Source organism: Dreissena polymorpha, chromosome 5, assembly GCF_020536995.1.
Source record: "Dreissena polymorpha isolate Duluth1 chromosome 5, UMN_Dpol_1.0, whole genome shotgun sequence".
NCBI classification, from domain to species: domain Eukaryota; kingdom Metazoa; phylum Mollusca; class Bivalvia; order Myida; family Dreissenidae; genus Dreissena; species Dreissena polymorpha.
The window spans coordinates 44,822,743-44,842,099 of NC_068359.1; the positions used below are offsets into that span (position 1 = coordinate 44,822,743).

General features: G+C 33.6%; 1 protein-coding gene and 1 long non-coding RNA gene across 2 annotated transcripts in view; both read left to right on the forward strand.

Moving 5' to 3' along the window:
• Positions 1–2,006: 2,006 nt before the first annotated feature.
• On the forward strand, positions 2,007–11,213 carry LOC127831389 (uncharacterized). The gene is made up of 3 exons (XR_008026410.1): positions 2,007–2,605; positions 7,638–7,686; positions 10,052–11,213. It is a non-coding gene; the product is annotated as an uncharacterized LOC127831389 (long non-coding RNA).
• A 7,971-nt stretch (positions 11,214–19,184) lies between these two features.
• Positions 19,185–19,357, forward strand: part of LOC127881897 (universal stress protein in QAH/OAS sulfhydrylase 3'region-like) — a 146,827-nt gene continuing 146,654 nt past the window's right edge. Inside the window, exon 1 of the mRNA XM_052430100.1 lies at positions 19,185–19,246. Within this exon, the coding sequence (XP_052286060.1) occupies positions 19,204–19,246 (43 nt within the window). The 5' untranslated portion in view covers positions 19,185–19,203. The remainder of the gene's footprint in view (positions 19,247–19,357) is intronic.

A 19,357-nucleotide genomic window follows, 5' to 3' on the forward strand; every position in this document is an offset into this window, starting at 1 on the left:
AAAACAATAATAAAACCCAGCATTTTGTATCAACAAACATCTATTTTACCAGACCACATCTGGCGTTGAAACTTCGGCAATTTCCATAAGGAACACTGGTTTTAAATTGTTTAACTTTATTTTACTAAATATTCTACGAAATGTTCGTTGATTTTTAGCAGTAATGTGGCTTTAATAGGTTGTTTCTAACATAGCTTACAAAGTAAACACATTTTGTTTATGCACTAGTAGCACGTTTTCAGTTTGTGTGTTATTACCAGTTTTAACGTAATCCGAAAATTGTCCATATTAGTGAATATACTTCAAATTATTTATCAATCTAGTAACTTATTTAAGAAGCAAACACGCCTGTTCTGCACTAAACACTTTATAATGTAAAAACTAATGATAATTTTTACATGGTTTATGATATAACACATTTAACAAACTTACGGAACTGTATTGACACAGTGGGTAGTGCAGGACACTCCAACAATGACAGCATTAAAGCTCGCTTTAAAGCGGGTATATACGATTTTTTATATGTGTTTAATTGTAATATATTTATAAAATATGTTACAATAACATAAAATGGGCAAGAAAAATTATACATTAAAGCCGAATTTCATAAAATGCAGCAAAGACAAATTAGCGCCCCGAGCCGATTGTGACGTACATATTTTCCTACTATAACCGAAGCATTCGTCTTTGTATTAGGATCGGAGTTAGTGTTCGTGTGTCGTATGAATAGATATCGTTGCAGGAATTCAAATAAACCGTTACACTAAGTTTAGATTCACATCGTACATGTATGGTATACATGCTGGCGAATTCGGCTGTACAGCCGTTTTCAATTTCAGAATTAAATATCTGGCTTATTTCGCATTTTTCGACACATGTTCTTCTTAACTTTTATTTTAATTTATATTGAAATATATATATAATAAGTTTTTTTACACATTTTATATAAATTCATAAATATTTGACAAAATCGTATATACCCGCTTTAAGAGAACCAAATGAAAAGGTAGACAAATAAGTCAGAATATCATACGCTACTGAACTATTTTATGTCTTAATTACGTTTTATATTATCTAAAAAATACTGAAATATAATATGAAACTGAGTTACATTCTTAAAGTATGTTTGATCCAAGAACTTAACGCTTTGTTGTTTTTGTATCTGAATATGCATGTATTTACTTGGCTTTTTGGGATAAATAGATCTGAAGCAGAAATAATATAAGTAACGTTTTTTGAAGTTGTAACTTGAACGATCTGATGTTGTAATGTTTATATGTCCTGAATAGCTGTGCGTAACTGATTGGCATATTTTAATACAAATATCCCTCTTCCCATGCAACATTTGTTTATATATATTATCACTAATACATAGTGCCAGTTACGCGGTCTCGGTAGTTTTCAGACTATACTTAAGGGGTCAATATAAAAAACGGGGTCTGTATTCAACACCGCGTTCTAGGCACCTTTAATTACTATGAGGGGGTGTAGGGGAGGCAATGCAATCAAATGTCACATTAATGTCTTATATCGAAAACCACAATCACGTCTGAAATTGAAATTTTATATACCTCGCAATTAATGTCGCTATATATTTCCTTGTATGAGACGTTAAATAAATGACGTATTTATATTTAAACTATATACCTTAATTCGTGTTAATATCGGATGAAAAAGAGTATGGAGATACATGTATTTAAAGTGGGAACCCCATGACCTATTTCTGATTCAGAGACCCCGTAAGTTGCCATATACAATATGTATAATTAAAAATATAAATTGTGGTTGGACTACACCTATATTGTCATTAGAAGTTTAAGATTGTAAGATTGCCTCTCCATTTGTATTTATTTCTACTATCTTAGGCCTTTGGCTCGCTTACTAACACATTTTCTGGACGAGTTTAATAAAATATGGTATGAAATGACAACGAGTGTTAGATCTTTTTTAGCACACCTTTTAAATGAGCAAATTAAACAAATATTTACGCAAACATGATGATAGTTCGTGAAAGATGTGTACATTTTAAGATGTCATTTGACTATGCACTTTCATTGCAGGAAAATAACAAAATGCGATTGGTCAATTGAACAAAATCTAGCCGGTGTAAACACCTAAAAAAGTATAGTAAACATGTATCAGACATTACATGGGAAACAGGGTATAGCATGTGTAAAGTGTATTGTGTTTCAGCAACACAGCAATACTTATAATGTGTGTTATATTTTTGTTGTTTTTTGTAGGACGCGCGCTTGTTTTACCAACTTTTCTTACAAAGAATCTGTCGGTTAAGGATGTTCTACTTCCACTTGCATGTTCATGAAGGGGAGCCAGGCTCTGCAGACTTCGAAGACTACATTAGCGATGGATATAACACTTTCGAACAAGCATACAGAGCATTGACAGATTTTGATGCAAATGACGTTGGCCACACTTAAGAGGCATTCACTCGGTCAAAATCTGCAAACAAGGAAACGAACCCGTCGAAGTGAAAAGAAAACGTATCGACGTCGATAAGTTACATTTATTGGACGTGACAGCGGAGGAGTTTGGCGAAATCCGTTTGTCAAAAGGGCTGACATCGCTGAAAGAGAACGAAAAAGAGGTAAAGAATAATGATAAGAATTACATTTTATTTTCTAAAATATATTAATGCCATTAACATAATTTATTTTATACCTAATGATAAAATATGACATTTCTGCAGTGAAATAACAGCAGTGAAAATAATCAAATTGTTATTTTCACCGGTAAAAAAAATACGTTGTAACTTCTTTTTCTATTTTTAGATTATCATATCAAGTTTTTGTATGATCGACATGAGTGAATAAAAATCGGTATTCCACCGAATCCAACAAATTTTCTTTTTATTTTATGCTTATTTTTCACCGTTTATTTACATTGTCAAAGAGTTTAAGTGGAAAATTTCGCTGGAATAGTGACGTCATTTCGTCGAAAAAAATGACGTCATTTTGTGCATTAAAATGTATTGAGGCACGCCACGGGAGATAGGGTATTTTTTCAGTGAAAGAGAAACAGCTATTAATTATTTTCTTGAAAAAGAGGCATACATGAAACAGAAAATTGTTCATGCAAGTGTAAGATCGTTTGTTATTTCACTTGTAAAATTACTGCGCCACTCGTGAAAATATATTTTTTATGATCACTCCTGAAATAACAAACGGTCTTACACTGAAATGAACAAATATCCTCTATTTATAACAGATTTAATAAAACACGACCTTGTTGTTAAGCATATTCTGTAATACAAGTTTTTAGTATATATTATATACTATATAAGTTGTTCCCGGGACACTTTTCAGGGGTGGAGGTATGTACATGGTCATTCACGATGACAAATTGTTAACTGTTGTTAATGTGGAAAGTATTCATTGAAGCAACCGAGTTCTGTGGGGCGTGAGTATGAACCCTATTGGAACCGTGTTGGGAATAATGTATTTTTGGCGCTTAAAATATTTTTTTCTCGATGATTTCACAAAGCAAGTATTCTTTATCAAGATTGTATATGCATACAATTAGACTCAGCATTAATATCCTAAGGGATAACAAATGTCATTCTGATTATTCTCCTTTCATTGACGTTTCGGCATTATATGCCTTTATCAAAATTGGAATAAATATTTAGAAACTATATTTTTTCCGTGTAGATACTTAACATAAAACTAATAACAGTGGTTTTCAACGTCAAATGACGTTGCATATTATGACTTCATATTATGACGTTACACAGTATACAGAATTGCGTCAAAAATTGAAAAATATGCCAGATGTTATGACGCAGAAATATGTTGATAGTATGTGTATGTGTCCTCCTTTTCTCAGGTTTATTTTAAGTTCTTTTCTACGAGTCTGGTATTTCAATTCATTGGAATATATCCGTTTTAATCGTATGCCCTTTTACTCTTTGCTCTTTTAACGTTTGCTGGATGGTTGGAATCGTATTTCACATATTGATGTTTATCGGTAGGGCCAGAGTTTACCGGGATTTTTATGCTCTCCGAACATTTTTGGGGGGCATATAGTTGCCAGTTAGAAATTCCTTAATACTTACTTCATAACTTCCTTCCGTCACACTTTTGTTACAGTTTCTCATAGCGTCTTCAATATTTTACCGATCTCTTGCATATTTGGCATGTAGGTTCCTTGCATGGACCTCTACCTTTTGATGAGGTTTGAGGTCACTGGGGTAAAGGTCACCGAGGCTAATAAAAGATTTTTCCGTCACAATTTTGTTACAGTTTCTCATAGCGCCTTCAATATTTTCTGATCTCTTACCTATTTTGCATGTAGGTACCTTTCATGGACCTCTACCTTTTGATTAGGTTTGGGGTCACTGGGGTCAAGGTCACAAAGGCTAATTATAGATTTGTCCGTCACAATTTTGTTACAGTTTCTCATAGCGCCTTCAAATTACAATACTTTACCAATCTCTTGCATATTTGGCATGTAGGTACCTTGAATGCACCTCTACCTTTTGATGAGGAATGAGGGCACTGGGGTCAATGTCACCGAGGCTTAAAATAGATTTTTCCGTCACAATTGTGTTACAGTTTCTTATAGCGCCTTCAATATTTTACCGATCTCTTACAAATTTGGCATGTAGGTACCTTGCATGGACCTCTATCTTTTGATGAGGATTGTGGTCACCGGGGTCAAGGTCACCGAGACTAATAATTTTTTTTTATGCTCCCCAAAAATTTATTTGGGGGGAGCATAAAGTCGCCGCTTCGTCCGTCCGTCCGTGTGTCAGTCCGTCCGTGCACAATAGACCGTTCCAGAATTTAGTCATAACATAATTATCTCCCCTGAATTCTCTCTGCTGCTTAACAATCGGTAACATAAATAAGAGAGCACCGATTATTCAACGGATGAATTTCTTTCTTAATTCTAAGGCCTTCATTACATGGTCTTGGTTGTCTTGGAAAACTAACACATTGACACATTAAAAAAAAGCATTTAATTAAATTAAATGCAATATTTTTCATTTGATTATTTGCATCAATCTTTAAATCGTGTATGCCTTTGCATTCCAGTGTTTAATTGCCCCTTTGTTCTGCATAATCCGATTATCTCGTTTTGATCAGATATTGTCCAGACTTAACTCACCACATGGTGTCATAAACCACACTGGGTGGCAGATGACAGTCTGGTCATTAAACACAATTGATGATGCCACCATGTCTCATCTTCCTGGTAGTATTAAGCAATCATTTGGTAAGATAATTTACCTTCGACATACTTAACAGTTGCGTACATTAGATATGTTACATATTTTACAAATTAAAAGTGATGTCCAATATAGAATATCAGATATTGTACACCGTAAGGATACTAGCCCGTTTAATTTATGAAAAAATAAAGTATTTAAAAAAAAAACATTTAACGTATTTAGCGGGTATCGGTTAATTAAAACTACGTCATTCCGTATGAAGATTTGATGTTACGGCAATGCACGAACGATATCATAAAAACAAGAAATTACATTTGACACCAAACAGAGGTAAAAAATATTTAAAAAAACATATATGTATATAAATATATGTGTGTTAAAATGTTAGATATGTGTCACTCATACTCACTAGTAACGAGTTTTCAATATACATGAGTACACAGTTCAATTTGCATCATATGAAGTTGTGTTTTTTCAGTTGTATGTTAATATTCCTCAATAGCGTCATTCTTTGTACAAAACCCATCAAATTAAAATTACATGTAAATACTGTCATGTCCTTTGCCTTTAATAAATATAAATCCAAACCACAATTTTGTATCTCTGATATCAGTTAGAACAAGAAAAATAATGGAAGGCGTATCATTAATATCATACTTAATATAATATGTTATGATTTTGGAATGTAGATTTTTACCAAATGAGACCAATTACAAACAATTAGCGGTAGTTAATTGCGCGAGAATCTTTTATAAGTATTAATTAAAATACAATCTGCTTGATATTGCGGCTATTAAAATCAACACAACAATACATGCGTGAATTGTTTGTGAAACGTTAAAAGTAACAAGTCTAATCAAAGACATAGTATGAGCGACTGAACCGGCAAATTTTCGCCGATGATTACCACTTGATTACAGATAAAAAAAAACAAATACACGAAAGCATTTTAAACATTTTATTTGTAACAATCAATCTCAACTTCAAACAATCATTTAAACAACAAAAATGTGATAATCGCCTCACATTAATTCATTAAGTAATTTATTTATCCGACAACGGTGAAGCGGGTATTCTCTACGTCTTTGGCTTTTGGAGTCGCAGACTCGCACAAGTTAGCAGCAGTGTAATGGCGGACAGTCACGTGACTGACAATATGGCGGCGGTCAATTTATCGATTATGGAACGGTCTATTTTGTCCGGGCTATTTCTCAGCAACTAATGATCGGAATGCAATGAAACTTTATGGGAAGCTTCACTACCAAGAGGAGATATGCATATTATCAGCGGGTTCTGGTCGGATGATTTTTCACAGAGTTATGGCCGTTTGAGCCCTTTGAAATTTTCAATTTACTGTACATTGCAATTCTTGTCCGGGCTATTTCTCAGCAACTCATGACCGGAATTCAATGAAACTTTATGGGAAGCTTCACTACCAAGAGGAGATGTGCATATTATCAGCCAGTTCTGGTCGGATGATTTTTCACACAGTTATGGCCCTTTGAAATTTTCTATAAAAAAGTATTGTCCCCCCAACTACTGTGCCCCCAAGACGTTTCCTTTTATCTGAATATATAGTGCAATGATGTGACAAAAAAGCTTTGGGGAGCATCACCCGTCTCCGACGGTTTCTTGTTTTGGGTGGTTATTAACACATAGATTGACAAAGCGCATCATCGGGGAGCATCCATCAGTTTCACTGATATTCTTATTTTTTGAAAGTTTGAGTAGGAGGAGGAAAAACATTAAAAAGTTTCGTTGGAAAAAATAAATTAAAATAAAACAATAAAGAAATATTTTATTTTTGGAAGTTACTAAAGAACAGAAAAAACTTCATGTAAACTTGCCAGGTATTACCAGACAGTCCCCAGTCAGTATAAAGTGTGAGGGGTCTCAAAAAAAGTTTAAAACATGAAAAGAAGATAAATGATTAAGCAAACTTTTGATGACACACAAACTGTTGTAAAAGCAGATGGTGGCGATCACAACAGCTTACCATGAGCATTCCGCAAGAACAATTACAGCTAATCAACAGTTTTATTGAGGAATATTTTATCTCGATATTATTTAAAAAAAAACTCCATGCAATAATTACTGAGAAACAGCTATGGACATACTTAATTGCTGAATATAAATTAATTAAGGGCAAGGTTTATACCTGCACCATCACATTATAATGATGAACATCTATTTTAAGTATCGAAAACTTCCATGAAATAGTTGATAAAAACAGCTCCGATCCAAAAAAGTGTGAGGGAAGGACAGACGAACTTACGGAAGGACGGATGGACGTAAAGGCCCCTCTGCCGTCAGTGGGGGATAACAATGATCTAGAGTTTTCTTGGGGCCATTTACGTGGTAAAGACTTTGTAGATTAAGAATTTTCTGCGTAACTGCTTAACTGATTACATCCCCTAACTAAAGCTCTTCACTTGTTGCATTGCAGAAGATGCCGGTAGCCGTGATTCCAGCAGATCCAGATTCCAATGTGCTGGGTGAGACATTTTGAGCATTTTCAGACCAGTCTTAATGGCATTTCCAGTCATTGTTTTAATATATTGGAGCAATAAATAGGAAACATAATTTTTGTATGTCTTACCAACTTTTAATAAACTTTATTGTATTGTGTTGTATTGGTCTCAAATTATTTTATGACTTCACTTGCAATCCCATGTGAGGGTAATATCTTACTCAGACGATTATGAATACCACTTTCTTCCGCAGATTTACATGGATAGACACAAATAATTGTTTAACCCCACCCCCCACAGTCATTTTAAAAATCAGTTTCTTTGTTTCAATATCAAAGTTTATGTACACAATAAATACTAAATGGAAAGAATAAACAATATTAAAGAAACATTGGCTTCGAAATTCAAGTAAAGTGTTTATATTTACCTAAATTTTTCGGAAATCGCAGTTATTTATTAGTTTTACATTCATGTATGCTAGGCGCTTGAGTATAGCCTTGATTGTAAATTCGTCTCTGATTAAAACCTGTTCAGTGTCAACTCTATATGACATTTTTGTCCAATTACAATAAAGAAGTTTTCGTTCAAAATCATAAAAAACGTTTACAAACACTAATGACAGTTAGAGTGACTTCCTTTTATCAATTACGTTATATAACATGCGTTTAACGACTCAGATGTAAGTTCATTTAGCTTGCGGTTTCTTCTATCAACATTTACAGCGATGAAGTGCGAACTGTTCCGCATTACTTTGCAAAAATGAACAGGAACCGCAAACTACACATTCTAATCCAACACCATAGATGCTTATTTCTATTTTAACGTGTTTTCGCGACAACCGCAATTAGCAAGTATTGCAATCGATTAATAAGCAATCAAACTCAAAAATATTTGATGTCAAGCTTTAAAAAATGCTTAAAAAAGATCTTCCCTATTAGGCCAGACTCCTTTTCCCAAAATAGGCAGAAAAACCACTGGGTTGGAACATAAGAACTCATGTAAAAATATACTTACCCCATATTTACAAGAACATGGATGGGCGTTTCTGATATGCGTACTTACTTCATTTGCAGAACATAAAATGTTTTTTTTTATAGTATCCGTCCGAATATAGGTCAATCCGGTGAATCATTATTGTTGCAAATCGTTCTAATAAAGTCGGAGAATGAAAGGGATAAGACAAATAAAATAACTTCGAACAATGTACAAATAAACACATTGTCGATAATTATTTCTCTAATTATCCCCATCTTTATTTATTATGTATTCCGGGAGATGTTTACAATTACAATAATGACAAAATTTATTGTTAGCGTTATTTTTATTAACCAATCAAAATTAACCGGTATGTCACTATAACAGACCACGGAAAAACGGTATTTTTCAAATGCTTTCACATTCACTTGTAAACTAATGAAACATACTATAGATCTCATATCCATAACATACAAATATTGATCAAGTAGACTATTTGCTTTTCATTGTTATTGCAAGTGTTTACCCGAACGGGGAAACAATTAATTAACAAAAAACGATCTGGGTAACCGAACCGACATGAGCACGTTTTGTCAAGTACCTGCTGACTGGTTTGCGTTATTATTTATTACGCGACCATTCCACACTATAAGTTATTACAAATGCAAACCAGTGAATGCATGGACTCAGTTACATGTACTTATCTTATTAAAAACTGTGTCCATGCCACGTATTTCAATCATTTTGTGTTGTAAATCAGATTATTTCACTGAACAAAGCCATTCTCAGATTGATGTATTATTCCCACGTCACATAATACACTGTTTTTTGATGTTTTAAGGGGCTGCTATCGTAAACCAGTTAACATAATTATTTGTTTTGTGAAAACAGCAGAGACTTCAATACACTATCAAATTATTTTGTTAAGACCACTTTTTGTTGGAAGAGGAGGAAATATAAAAATCTGCATTATTTTTATTTCACTTTACGGAAATTGGAGGCGGCGCTCCCGTTAAACAGAAAATAATTAAAATCTAGCCTAGGCTTTAAGTATAGATCAATTTCGAATTATAAAATATAGCAAAATAGCTTTTCTTTAAACAATAACGTTCCTACTTATTCATAATACCAACTAATATTTGTACATAAATACATTATTTAAAAATATTATATATACACAGTTTTCATTTAAAAAAACAACAAAAAAACAACAACACACAAACACATCTTTATTAGCATAATTATGTACATTATACATTTCTGTGAGACCTTAGTCATTCAAATTGAATATGTAGTATATTACTTTGTTCCGGGCAACGGATATTCGCAGTATGAGTAAATTTATGTATGAATAAATCTTACAATAATTTGTACAAACACACTGAATATAATGTGTTTTAATTGTATTTCACAGCGACAGAGGTTAGGCATTGAATTGGGGCAGTAAGCGGAATCAGCTGGCGTCAGGTCGAACTCTTCTGTGACCATGTGAGGAATCATGTTTGTTCGCGTTATATAAACTATTGCTTTTAAAGGGGCTATGCCACTTGCAAGGGCCTCAAAAATGTAAAAAAGAAGAATATTATACGATTTATACAGAGTATACTGGTCGTGTAATTCCGGCCTTTTTGGGACCAATTTTTTTAACTTTTGTTTTAAGATAATGGTTGAAACTAAACTTCACATATTTAATCCTCGGTTCCAAACTCACGTAACATGAACATTTCAATAGAATTGGATCAGTGTATGTTACTTTTATGAACATAAATTAATGACTATCAATTTTCGTGGGTCAATTGTACCAAAAAAAATCGGCCACTTTTTAGTTTATTCTGTATGTAAAATTACAAAGCCATATCTTTGGACAAATGTCCTCATTTAAAAGTATTAATCAAGGTTTACACAAACAACACTTTCGACTTGAAACTTCAAATATATGCGGTATTATTATACCAGTTACTCTCCCTACCTGTTTTAAAAATATAAACTATCACTGTCAATGAGGAACTGCAAATTACCAGAATGTTTTTTTTCTAATAGGTTAAATAGGTTTTAGTTTTATTTTATTTTTCAAACATAGCTAAAAAAGTAAATACATGTTGTTTAAAAGTAAACACGTGTTGTTTAAAAAGTTGACCAAAGTGTCGATTGTTTGTAAACATTTATGTTTAATATTACGGTATTATTTACCACATGTAACCTTTTTAGTCTAATCAAGGGAGGTTATTAAAAGTTCATATTTAGATGTTAACTTATATGTTTGAAATGTATGTTTTGTATAAAATCTATTGAAAGAACATTAGTTAGAATATACTAAATAAAAAAAGGATTTTATCAAATATATCTGTTTCTTATATGATTATAATTTTCGCAGTTATGATGATGTTACTTTCCCCATGTGACACATATTTGCTGTTGTGAAACTGACATTTTAATACAAAATTTAACAATGATATGTTTATTTAAATTGCAAAATTTTGTGAGTAGGGATGTTTTTCAAGTTGCTTTTCCTAAAAATTAAAATATGTGCGTTAATATCATGACAGGTGGCCGATTTTTTACGTACAGACCGGAATTACGTTCACGAACAGTATTTCATGGGAAAGGTATTTTACCATTTTAAATAAAAATCATCAATATATATGTGTTTGTGTTCGTGTGGTCTTTATCTCCATTTTGACGGCTCTTGTTTACATTTTGATGTCATTTTTTTAAATGTTAAATGTCGCTGTAATTAAGACATCTTATCCGTTGCAAACAACATCTCCGATGGTTAAGACGCTGTCTCATGTTAATTTTGCGTATGCCCCCCCCCCCCCCCCCCCCCCCCCCCCCTCAGTCGTGAATACCTCCTCTTCTTTGTTTTTTTCTTTCATACATTCTAATAATTTCCTTTCTCACATTCTCATTTTGTAATTCATTTTATTTGGTTATTTGCATGAATATGTATAATCATAGCGCATGGATTTAATCAACAAATATTGCCTGTCTTTGAACAACATACAAAAAACAACGTTGAATTATGCAGTTGTAACCAGTATTTTAAAACAAAAGTGCACCACTGTAAATATGCCTCTTTGATCACAATAAAACTTAACTGAAACTTAAACTTCATAGGTACATTGATCATGACTGGTAGATGACCCCTTTTGATTGTCAGGTCACTAGGTCAAAGGTCAAGGTCACAGTGATTCGAAATAGTAAAATGGTTTTCGGAAGATAACTCAAGAATGCTTAGGACTAGGATCATGAAACTTCATAAGTACATTCATCATGACTGGCATATGACCCCCATTGATTTTCAGGTCACTAGGTCAAAGGTCAAGGTCACAGTGACTCGAAATAGTAAAATGGTTTCCTGATGATAACTCAAAATGCTTACGCCTAGGATCATGGAACTTCATAGGTACATTGATCATGACTGGCAACTAACTCCTGTTGATTTTCAGGTATAACAGGAATAACAGTAAAATGGTTTCCGGATGATAACTCAAGAATGCTTATGCCTAGGATCATGAAACTTCATAAGATCATTGATCATGACTGGCAGATGACCCCTATTGATTTTCAGGTCACTAGGCCAAAGGTCAAGGTCACAGTGACTCGAAACAGTAAAATGGTTTCAAGATGATAACTCAAGAATGCTTACACCTAGGATCATGAAACTTTATAGGTACATTGATAATGACCGGCAGATGACCCCTATTTATTTTCAGGTCAAAGGTCAAGGTCACAATGACTCTCAATAGTAAAATGGTTTCCTGATGATAACTCAAGAATGCTTACGCCTAGGATCATGAAACTTCATAGGTATATTGATCATGACCGGCAGATGACCCTTATTATTTTTCAGGTCACTAGGTCAAAGGTCAAGGTCACAGTGAATCAAAACAGTAAAATGGTTTCCGGATGATAACTCAAGAATATTTGGGCTTATGATCATGAAACTTCATAGGTACATTGATCATGACTGGCAGATGACATTTATTGTCAGATCATTAGGTCAAAGGTCAAATTTACAATGACAAAAAACGTATTCACACAATGGCTGCAACTACAACTGACAGCCCATATGGGGGTATGCATGTTTGACAAACAGCCCTTGTTTAATTTGAAAGTTCGCTGGTTGGTTTTTATGTTCTTTTTAAAATAGCTTGAACCTACAACGGAAAATAAGAACATTTAGAATGGGTGAAACAATTAAATGTTAGGATTGCAGAAGACATTTCACATCTGACATGATTGTTTAAACACAGCTTAAACAGGAGTTTCTCATAACGGGCAATTTTCTATTAAAAGCGCATGTTTATGCTCCCCCAAAATTTATTTTTTTGGGAGCATATAGGTCCGCTTCGTCTGTCCGTCCGTCCGTCCGTGTGTCCGTCCGTGCACTTTTTGCCAGGGATATTTCTCAGCAACTAATGACCAGAATTCAATGAAATTTTATGGGAAGCTTCACTACCAAAAGGAGATGTGCATATTATAAGCGGGTTCTGGTCGGATGATTTTTCACAGAGTAATGGCCCTTTGAAAATTTCCATTAACTGTACATATAGTGCAATTCTTGTCCGGGCTATTTCTCAGCAACTAATGACCGGAATTCAATGAAACTTTATGGGAAGCTTCACTACCAAGAGGAGATGTGCATATTATCAGTCAGTTCTGGTCGGATGATTTTTCACAGAGTAATGGCCCTTTGAAATTTTCCATAAACTGTACATATAGTGCAATTCTTGTCCGGGCTATTTCTCAGCAACTAATGACTGGAATTCAATGAAACTTTATGGGAAGCTTCACTACCAAGAGAAGATGTGCATATTATCATCCGGTTGTCGTCGGATGATTTTTCACAGAGTAATGGCCCTTTGAAATTTTCCATTGTACATATAGTGCAATTCTTGTCCGAGCTATTACTCAGCAATTTATCACGGGAATTGAATGAAACTTTATGGGAAGCGTCACTACCAACAGGAGTTGTGCATATTATCAGCCGGTTATGGGTGGATGATTTTTCACTGAGTTATGGCCCTTTGAAATTTTCTATAAACTGTACATATAGTGCAATTCTTGTCCGGGCTATTTCTCCCCAACAACTGACTGGACTTCAATGAAGCTTTTTGGGAAGCTTAACTACCTTGAGGAGATGCGCATGTTATTAGTGGGTTCTGGTTAGATGAGTTTTGGCCCTTTGAAATTTTTAAGTTGCTAAACCATCCATCGTATTATTTTGTCCAAAGTTATGCCCCTCAAGACGTTTCCTTTAATCTGAATATATAGTGCAATATTGTGACAAAAACACTTTGGGGAGCATCACCCGTCTCCGACGGTTTCTTGTTATTACATAAAGACAATTGGTTACCATGATTTTCTAATAAACTGCGTGATACATCTTGTTTAAGGCATCGATCATAACAATGTAATTAGGAAATGATAATAAGCAGAATCAATATCAAATGCACAAGAATAATTGATAAATACTTAACATATTATTTGCTTCGGTACAAAAGTAGAATTAAGTATGGCTTAAGATCATAGTTACTACAAAAGAATACGGATTACAATCACAACTTATCAAAAATAAGATATATTGGTATCATTTTGATATCATTTTACACCTTATTATTTTAAGTAAAAACGGAATTAAATGAGATATTGTGATGAGATATTGCAATAAGATATTGTGACATAACTTCATAAGTAGTTACCTTCTATCGAGACCTATTATAGGATTGCATATGTTTGTGTGTGTGGTAAAGGTATTTTTTTTAATGAAAACATTATCAACAATGGCTTGAGAAGGAAATACACTACAATTGTGATGTAACTCATCATTCATACATACCGTTTAGCGAGATTGTGATATTGCAAATGGTATTGGTTTTGATCAGACGGATTGGTTTTGCCATTCTACATGCATTAAAGTATGAAAGTATGAGAATTTTGAGCTCATTTAGGCCGTGCTTTTGTTTATGTATATGGGGATTTAAATCCGTAACCTGAATCATCACCTCTTTGAAAACTTTCTCTTAATGGATATCTGATGCGACTCGTCCCTGTGCTTGAAATGTACACCTGCCAAACCAATTTGTTTAAATATACAAATGCACTATCAACTAAACTTATTTTGATCGCGAAAGTAGGCTCATTGATCTTTTTTAGCTATCTTTTGGACACAATATGTCCAATGTATCTATGTGTATGCTTTGTTTTTATATTTAAAATGACGTAGGCAAACAGTGTTCATAACGACTACGTCAAACTACATGTAATTGTTCGGTCTTGTTTTACTACAAATCATAATCCTTTCTTCAAAGAATTGCATACAAATATGCTGCTACTATGTGTTATTAAACATGGCTTTAAGGAGGAATGGTAGGGGTTTTTAAAAATATTTTAATAGCAAAACTGTTAAACTTTCGAAATTCTTTTTAGATTAAAATGGGTTTAAACTTCCACCAGACATATGTGATTGCGTTTGGTTTTACTCCGTAAAATTGTCAGGTAATCTTTTAAAAATACAATACATATTTATAATTAATTTGCTTTGCATTAACTTTGCGAGCACTATTGCAAATTCTCTAGTGATTTCATTGGGTAATATTTATTTGTTTATATTTTCAGGACAATAATTCGTATATCCGGCTAATTCGGTAATAATTCATATGCACATTGATTATATTAAAATTCAAAGGAATAAACATCGTTTTGCACAAATAGGTAAAACATTTTTTTTACTATTGGGTTTTTTAAAGATGTTAAGTAAGATTCTATTGGTGTTCAATGTAAAATTATACACCACGCTTTTAAGAGTAATGAAAAAGTATATACGTGTTAATAGATGATACATAGTTCCTTTTGACAAATCACGTTCTTATGTTATCCTTCATTTTAAGGGTTCGTAAACCCCATGGGTGCCGGTATAATATATTGGAGTCGTGCTCAAATTTGTATTCAAACAGATACTGTGAATCTTGAACCTCTCTGCTTTCACAGATGACAATATGTTGTCACTTCAAAAAAAAAAAGATCTCTTTTTATTGTTGTCACCAGTTAGAACAATACAGAATGCATAAAAGGCCAATGATGTACACAATTAAATTAAATGTGCCTGCATTTATTTTTAAATTAAAACGCAATTCGATGTGATGTTACATCAAATTGCTTATGGGTTACGCCATGCTGTTGGGAGAATTACATTAACTTTTGATATAAAAATAAAACGAGTATTCCCAGGTAATTAATTTTAGTTATTAATTTTGTTGATAAAGTGCTCTATACTGCTGCGTGGAAATCGTTCACTTAGAATGTGCTATTGTTTTCCTGAGAACCAACGCAAAAGCGCTGCATTGATATTAATTTCACCTGATTATACCCCAAAGTATTATCAATCAAGAATAGGTTGATTGCACGGATATACAGATTCAAGCGTCTTATAGTTTGTATGTAAACAATATTCATTCGTTTGTTTGATTAACAACTTGAAACAAGAAGTAACATTCACGAGCGTTCGTCTCAATGTGATTGGGATAGGTTTTATTCCGTAAATTTTGGAAAGAACTTAATAAAGGAATGCTGCTGGGTTTAGAAAAAAAACATCGACCACGTGGAAAACGTAAACTGTTTCATGCATTCTTTTTTTTAAAGGACGAATATAAATTAAACAGTAGTTTTCTCTTAAGCATGGACAATTTTAGCGCAAATACAATTTTTTTAGTTTTGTAATATTTATTTTTATGGTGTGTGGTATTTGGTGAGTGTTTTAAGTCACTAGCATTTAATTTATCGCCAACATGTTAAGATAAAGTATCCATCCTTATGTCGTCTCTTCAGTCATTCTTATTATTCGTCTATGTATTTTCAATTTGAAACCGAAAGGAAATTGACCCAACGTCTGTGATACAAAATTATCGCTTTGCTTGACAGCGTGTTGGAATGGTTCTCTGATGGCAATCGTAAAGCGTTGCAATGTTACATATTGAAATTGCGGAGCATGGCTTAAATACATATGCAGGCTGAGCAGTGGGGAGGAAGAGGGGATCGGGGCAATGCAGCCCTAGATTTGTGTTTTGCCATAGTGTTTCTAATAAGCATTTTGGCATATTTTAAGAATAAATAGTTTTCCGACCATAATACTGTTATATTTTTCCAAAATGATGTATGAAATTACATAATTTTAAAATAATTTTTATAAACATATTTAACTTTTAACTTTAACTTTTTTTATCATAAATAACTTCAAACAAATATACCCAGCTGTGTGGCAGTGCCCCTAGTTAAATCAGTGAATAAAGCGGTAGGGCGCATGTTATCAAGATTACGCTGAACATCGTCACAAGTGCTCAAGATGATGTGATAATATTATTGAACACTTACTTGTTCTGCCCTTATAATAATCCCCGCATAACACGCATGGTGGCGCTCGTCATTCAAACTTGCGGGATAGACTTCTTCATACAATACTGCAGTTTACCGCTTGAACAACAAACAGACGTATTGATGTGTCAAACATACCTCAACGCAGGCGCGTCAAACTTTACAATCTGAAAACGTTATTTCGTGGGCTAAATGGATACGTTTTACAAGTAATAAACTTGCTCGGGCACTGTGGTCGTACATACTTAAGAGAACGTTTTCTAGAATTTATTTTCGTAACGTGTTAACCAGTGTCTTATGTGTCTATCAATCTTACCACAAAACGCTATGAGTACATACTCAGTAAACAGAAGGTATTCTTAAATTTTGTTTTCGTACCTAAAATTTCAGATTGTTTTGAGATCAGAATTGGTTTGAGAATAAGGGTGTATGTGCGTTATGCGTATTCACTCATTCCCCCATAAATTGGTGCACTATAATATTTTACGTTTAATGTTTATACCACATGTGTATTGGTTTTTATTTGTCTGTTTCAATTACCTCGAGAAGATTTATTTTCCTTAACCATATCAATTTAATTCCATGCCTATAAATAATGGTTCAAATATATGTGTATATAAGTTTACACTATTTATCATGTCAATGTTTACTGTGCTGATTGCTAAAAAAGTGTAAGGTATAGTACTATGTATACATATTACCCTTATGCTTTTTGTTAATAATTGTAGATTTGTATCTTAATATTTGTTCAGCTCTTCGTGTTTTTGGAGTAAATAAATTTATACACGAATACATAATTTGAATTAAAACTACTTTATGCATACGTTACATATATAGTTTCCGAAGTTTTCCGACTACGCCTTCAATGAATTTTAACGATATCGGCTTACCTCCCCATATTCGACCTGACCCTATGCTATGGCAATATAATATTAACACTTGTCGAATTTGATAAACGATGAAAACGCAGAGTCATTTAAATCAGTACATGAAGAGTATTACGTTGTCAACCTTTGTTATCTGATTTATATCTGACCCCTAGACCTTACAGTTCCTGATTTTATCACACTTTGGGCCTTTTATATTTTGATAACCCGGGGAAAAGTGTTGACAACGCCATAACCGCATATAGAAAACTACGTCCATGTTATTCAAAAATAATATTTCATAAAATTACTAGAATTTTAAATAAAGTGATAAACGCAGATATGTATTTCCACTTATAGATTTTTTTGTATTGCAACACAATCTGAAATACTTTTATATAATGGTGAAGGTCTTTCAGGATCAGCTGGTTTGTCGTAACTTTCATTGTGCAGTCATCATTGAAATTGTTATCTCATAACCACTCGGCAGTGTGCCACAAAACCGCTATGCTGTGTTCGAGTTTGTGTTTCCTGTCGTGGTTAACAACTGCCAGTTATTTGTACTACCATGGGAACCATACTCACTTTATGAATGTGTATTTAAGCATGATTTGTAAATCTCCCAGTGACGTTACATTCAATTTCCGTTAACGGTTACTCTGTGTGATTCTACTACGGTCTTAAAGTTTTGAGAATTGATACATGCCATTGGTGGTTTTATTAAATGATTGATCGATTCTCATTAATGAATTAATATTGATAAAACACGTTTTCCTTATGAAGTTTATATAATATATACCATCGCGCAACGATAGACAATAAAACTTGCATCGTACATCCTGTTTTTATGATGCCACTAATGTTCAGACAATTATTCATTGTCGGTTTGTATCATGAGTGTTCATTTAACACAACTGCCTTCCAATGTATCTACGTCTGCATCCCAGGTACAAATTTCGTATTGTATCATATTGAAGCAGACTCAAATACAGTTACTATGTGAAAATCTATAAACGTGTGCTGGTTTGCGAGTGTATAATTGGTGAAGTGTATAAAAATCCATCTCATAAAAGAGCTATATTATCCCGGATATATTACCATTAAAAACGCTCATATATTGCACCGCAGAGGTCTGGAGAAAATAACCGAAGGAATCAAGTCAGCAAGCGGATTATACATATTATTGGAAATCCAGTCGCTTGTGATTTAATTACAGAGAAAAGTTCGTACTCTTCGCGTCTTAAGTTTGGATAGCGTTGATTTTTTTGTTCTTTCTTGGAGACCTACCAACATGGCGAATTCCGAGACTGGTGTAAAGGCAGTAGTAATGTGTGTGGACAACAGTTCCCAGGCGGAATGGGCGTTCAGCTGTGAGTTGTATTGTTTTGTACTAGATTATCAGATCTGACATGTTGGGTTTATTTTTTTTAGTTATTTTACATTCATTGCGTCCGCAATATGTTACATCAAGCATTTGTTTT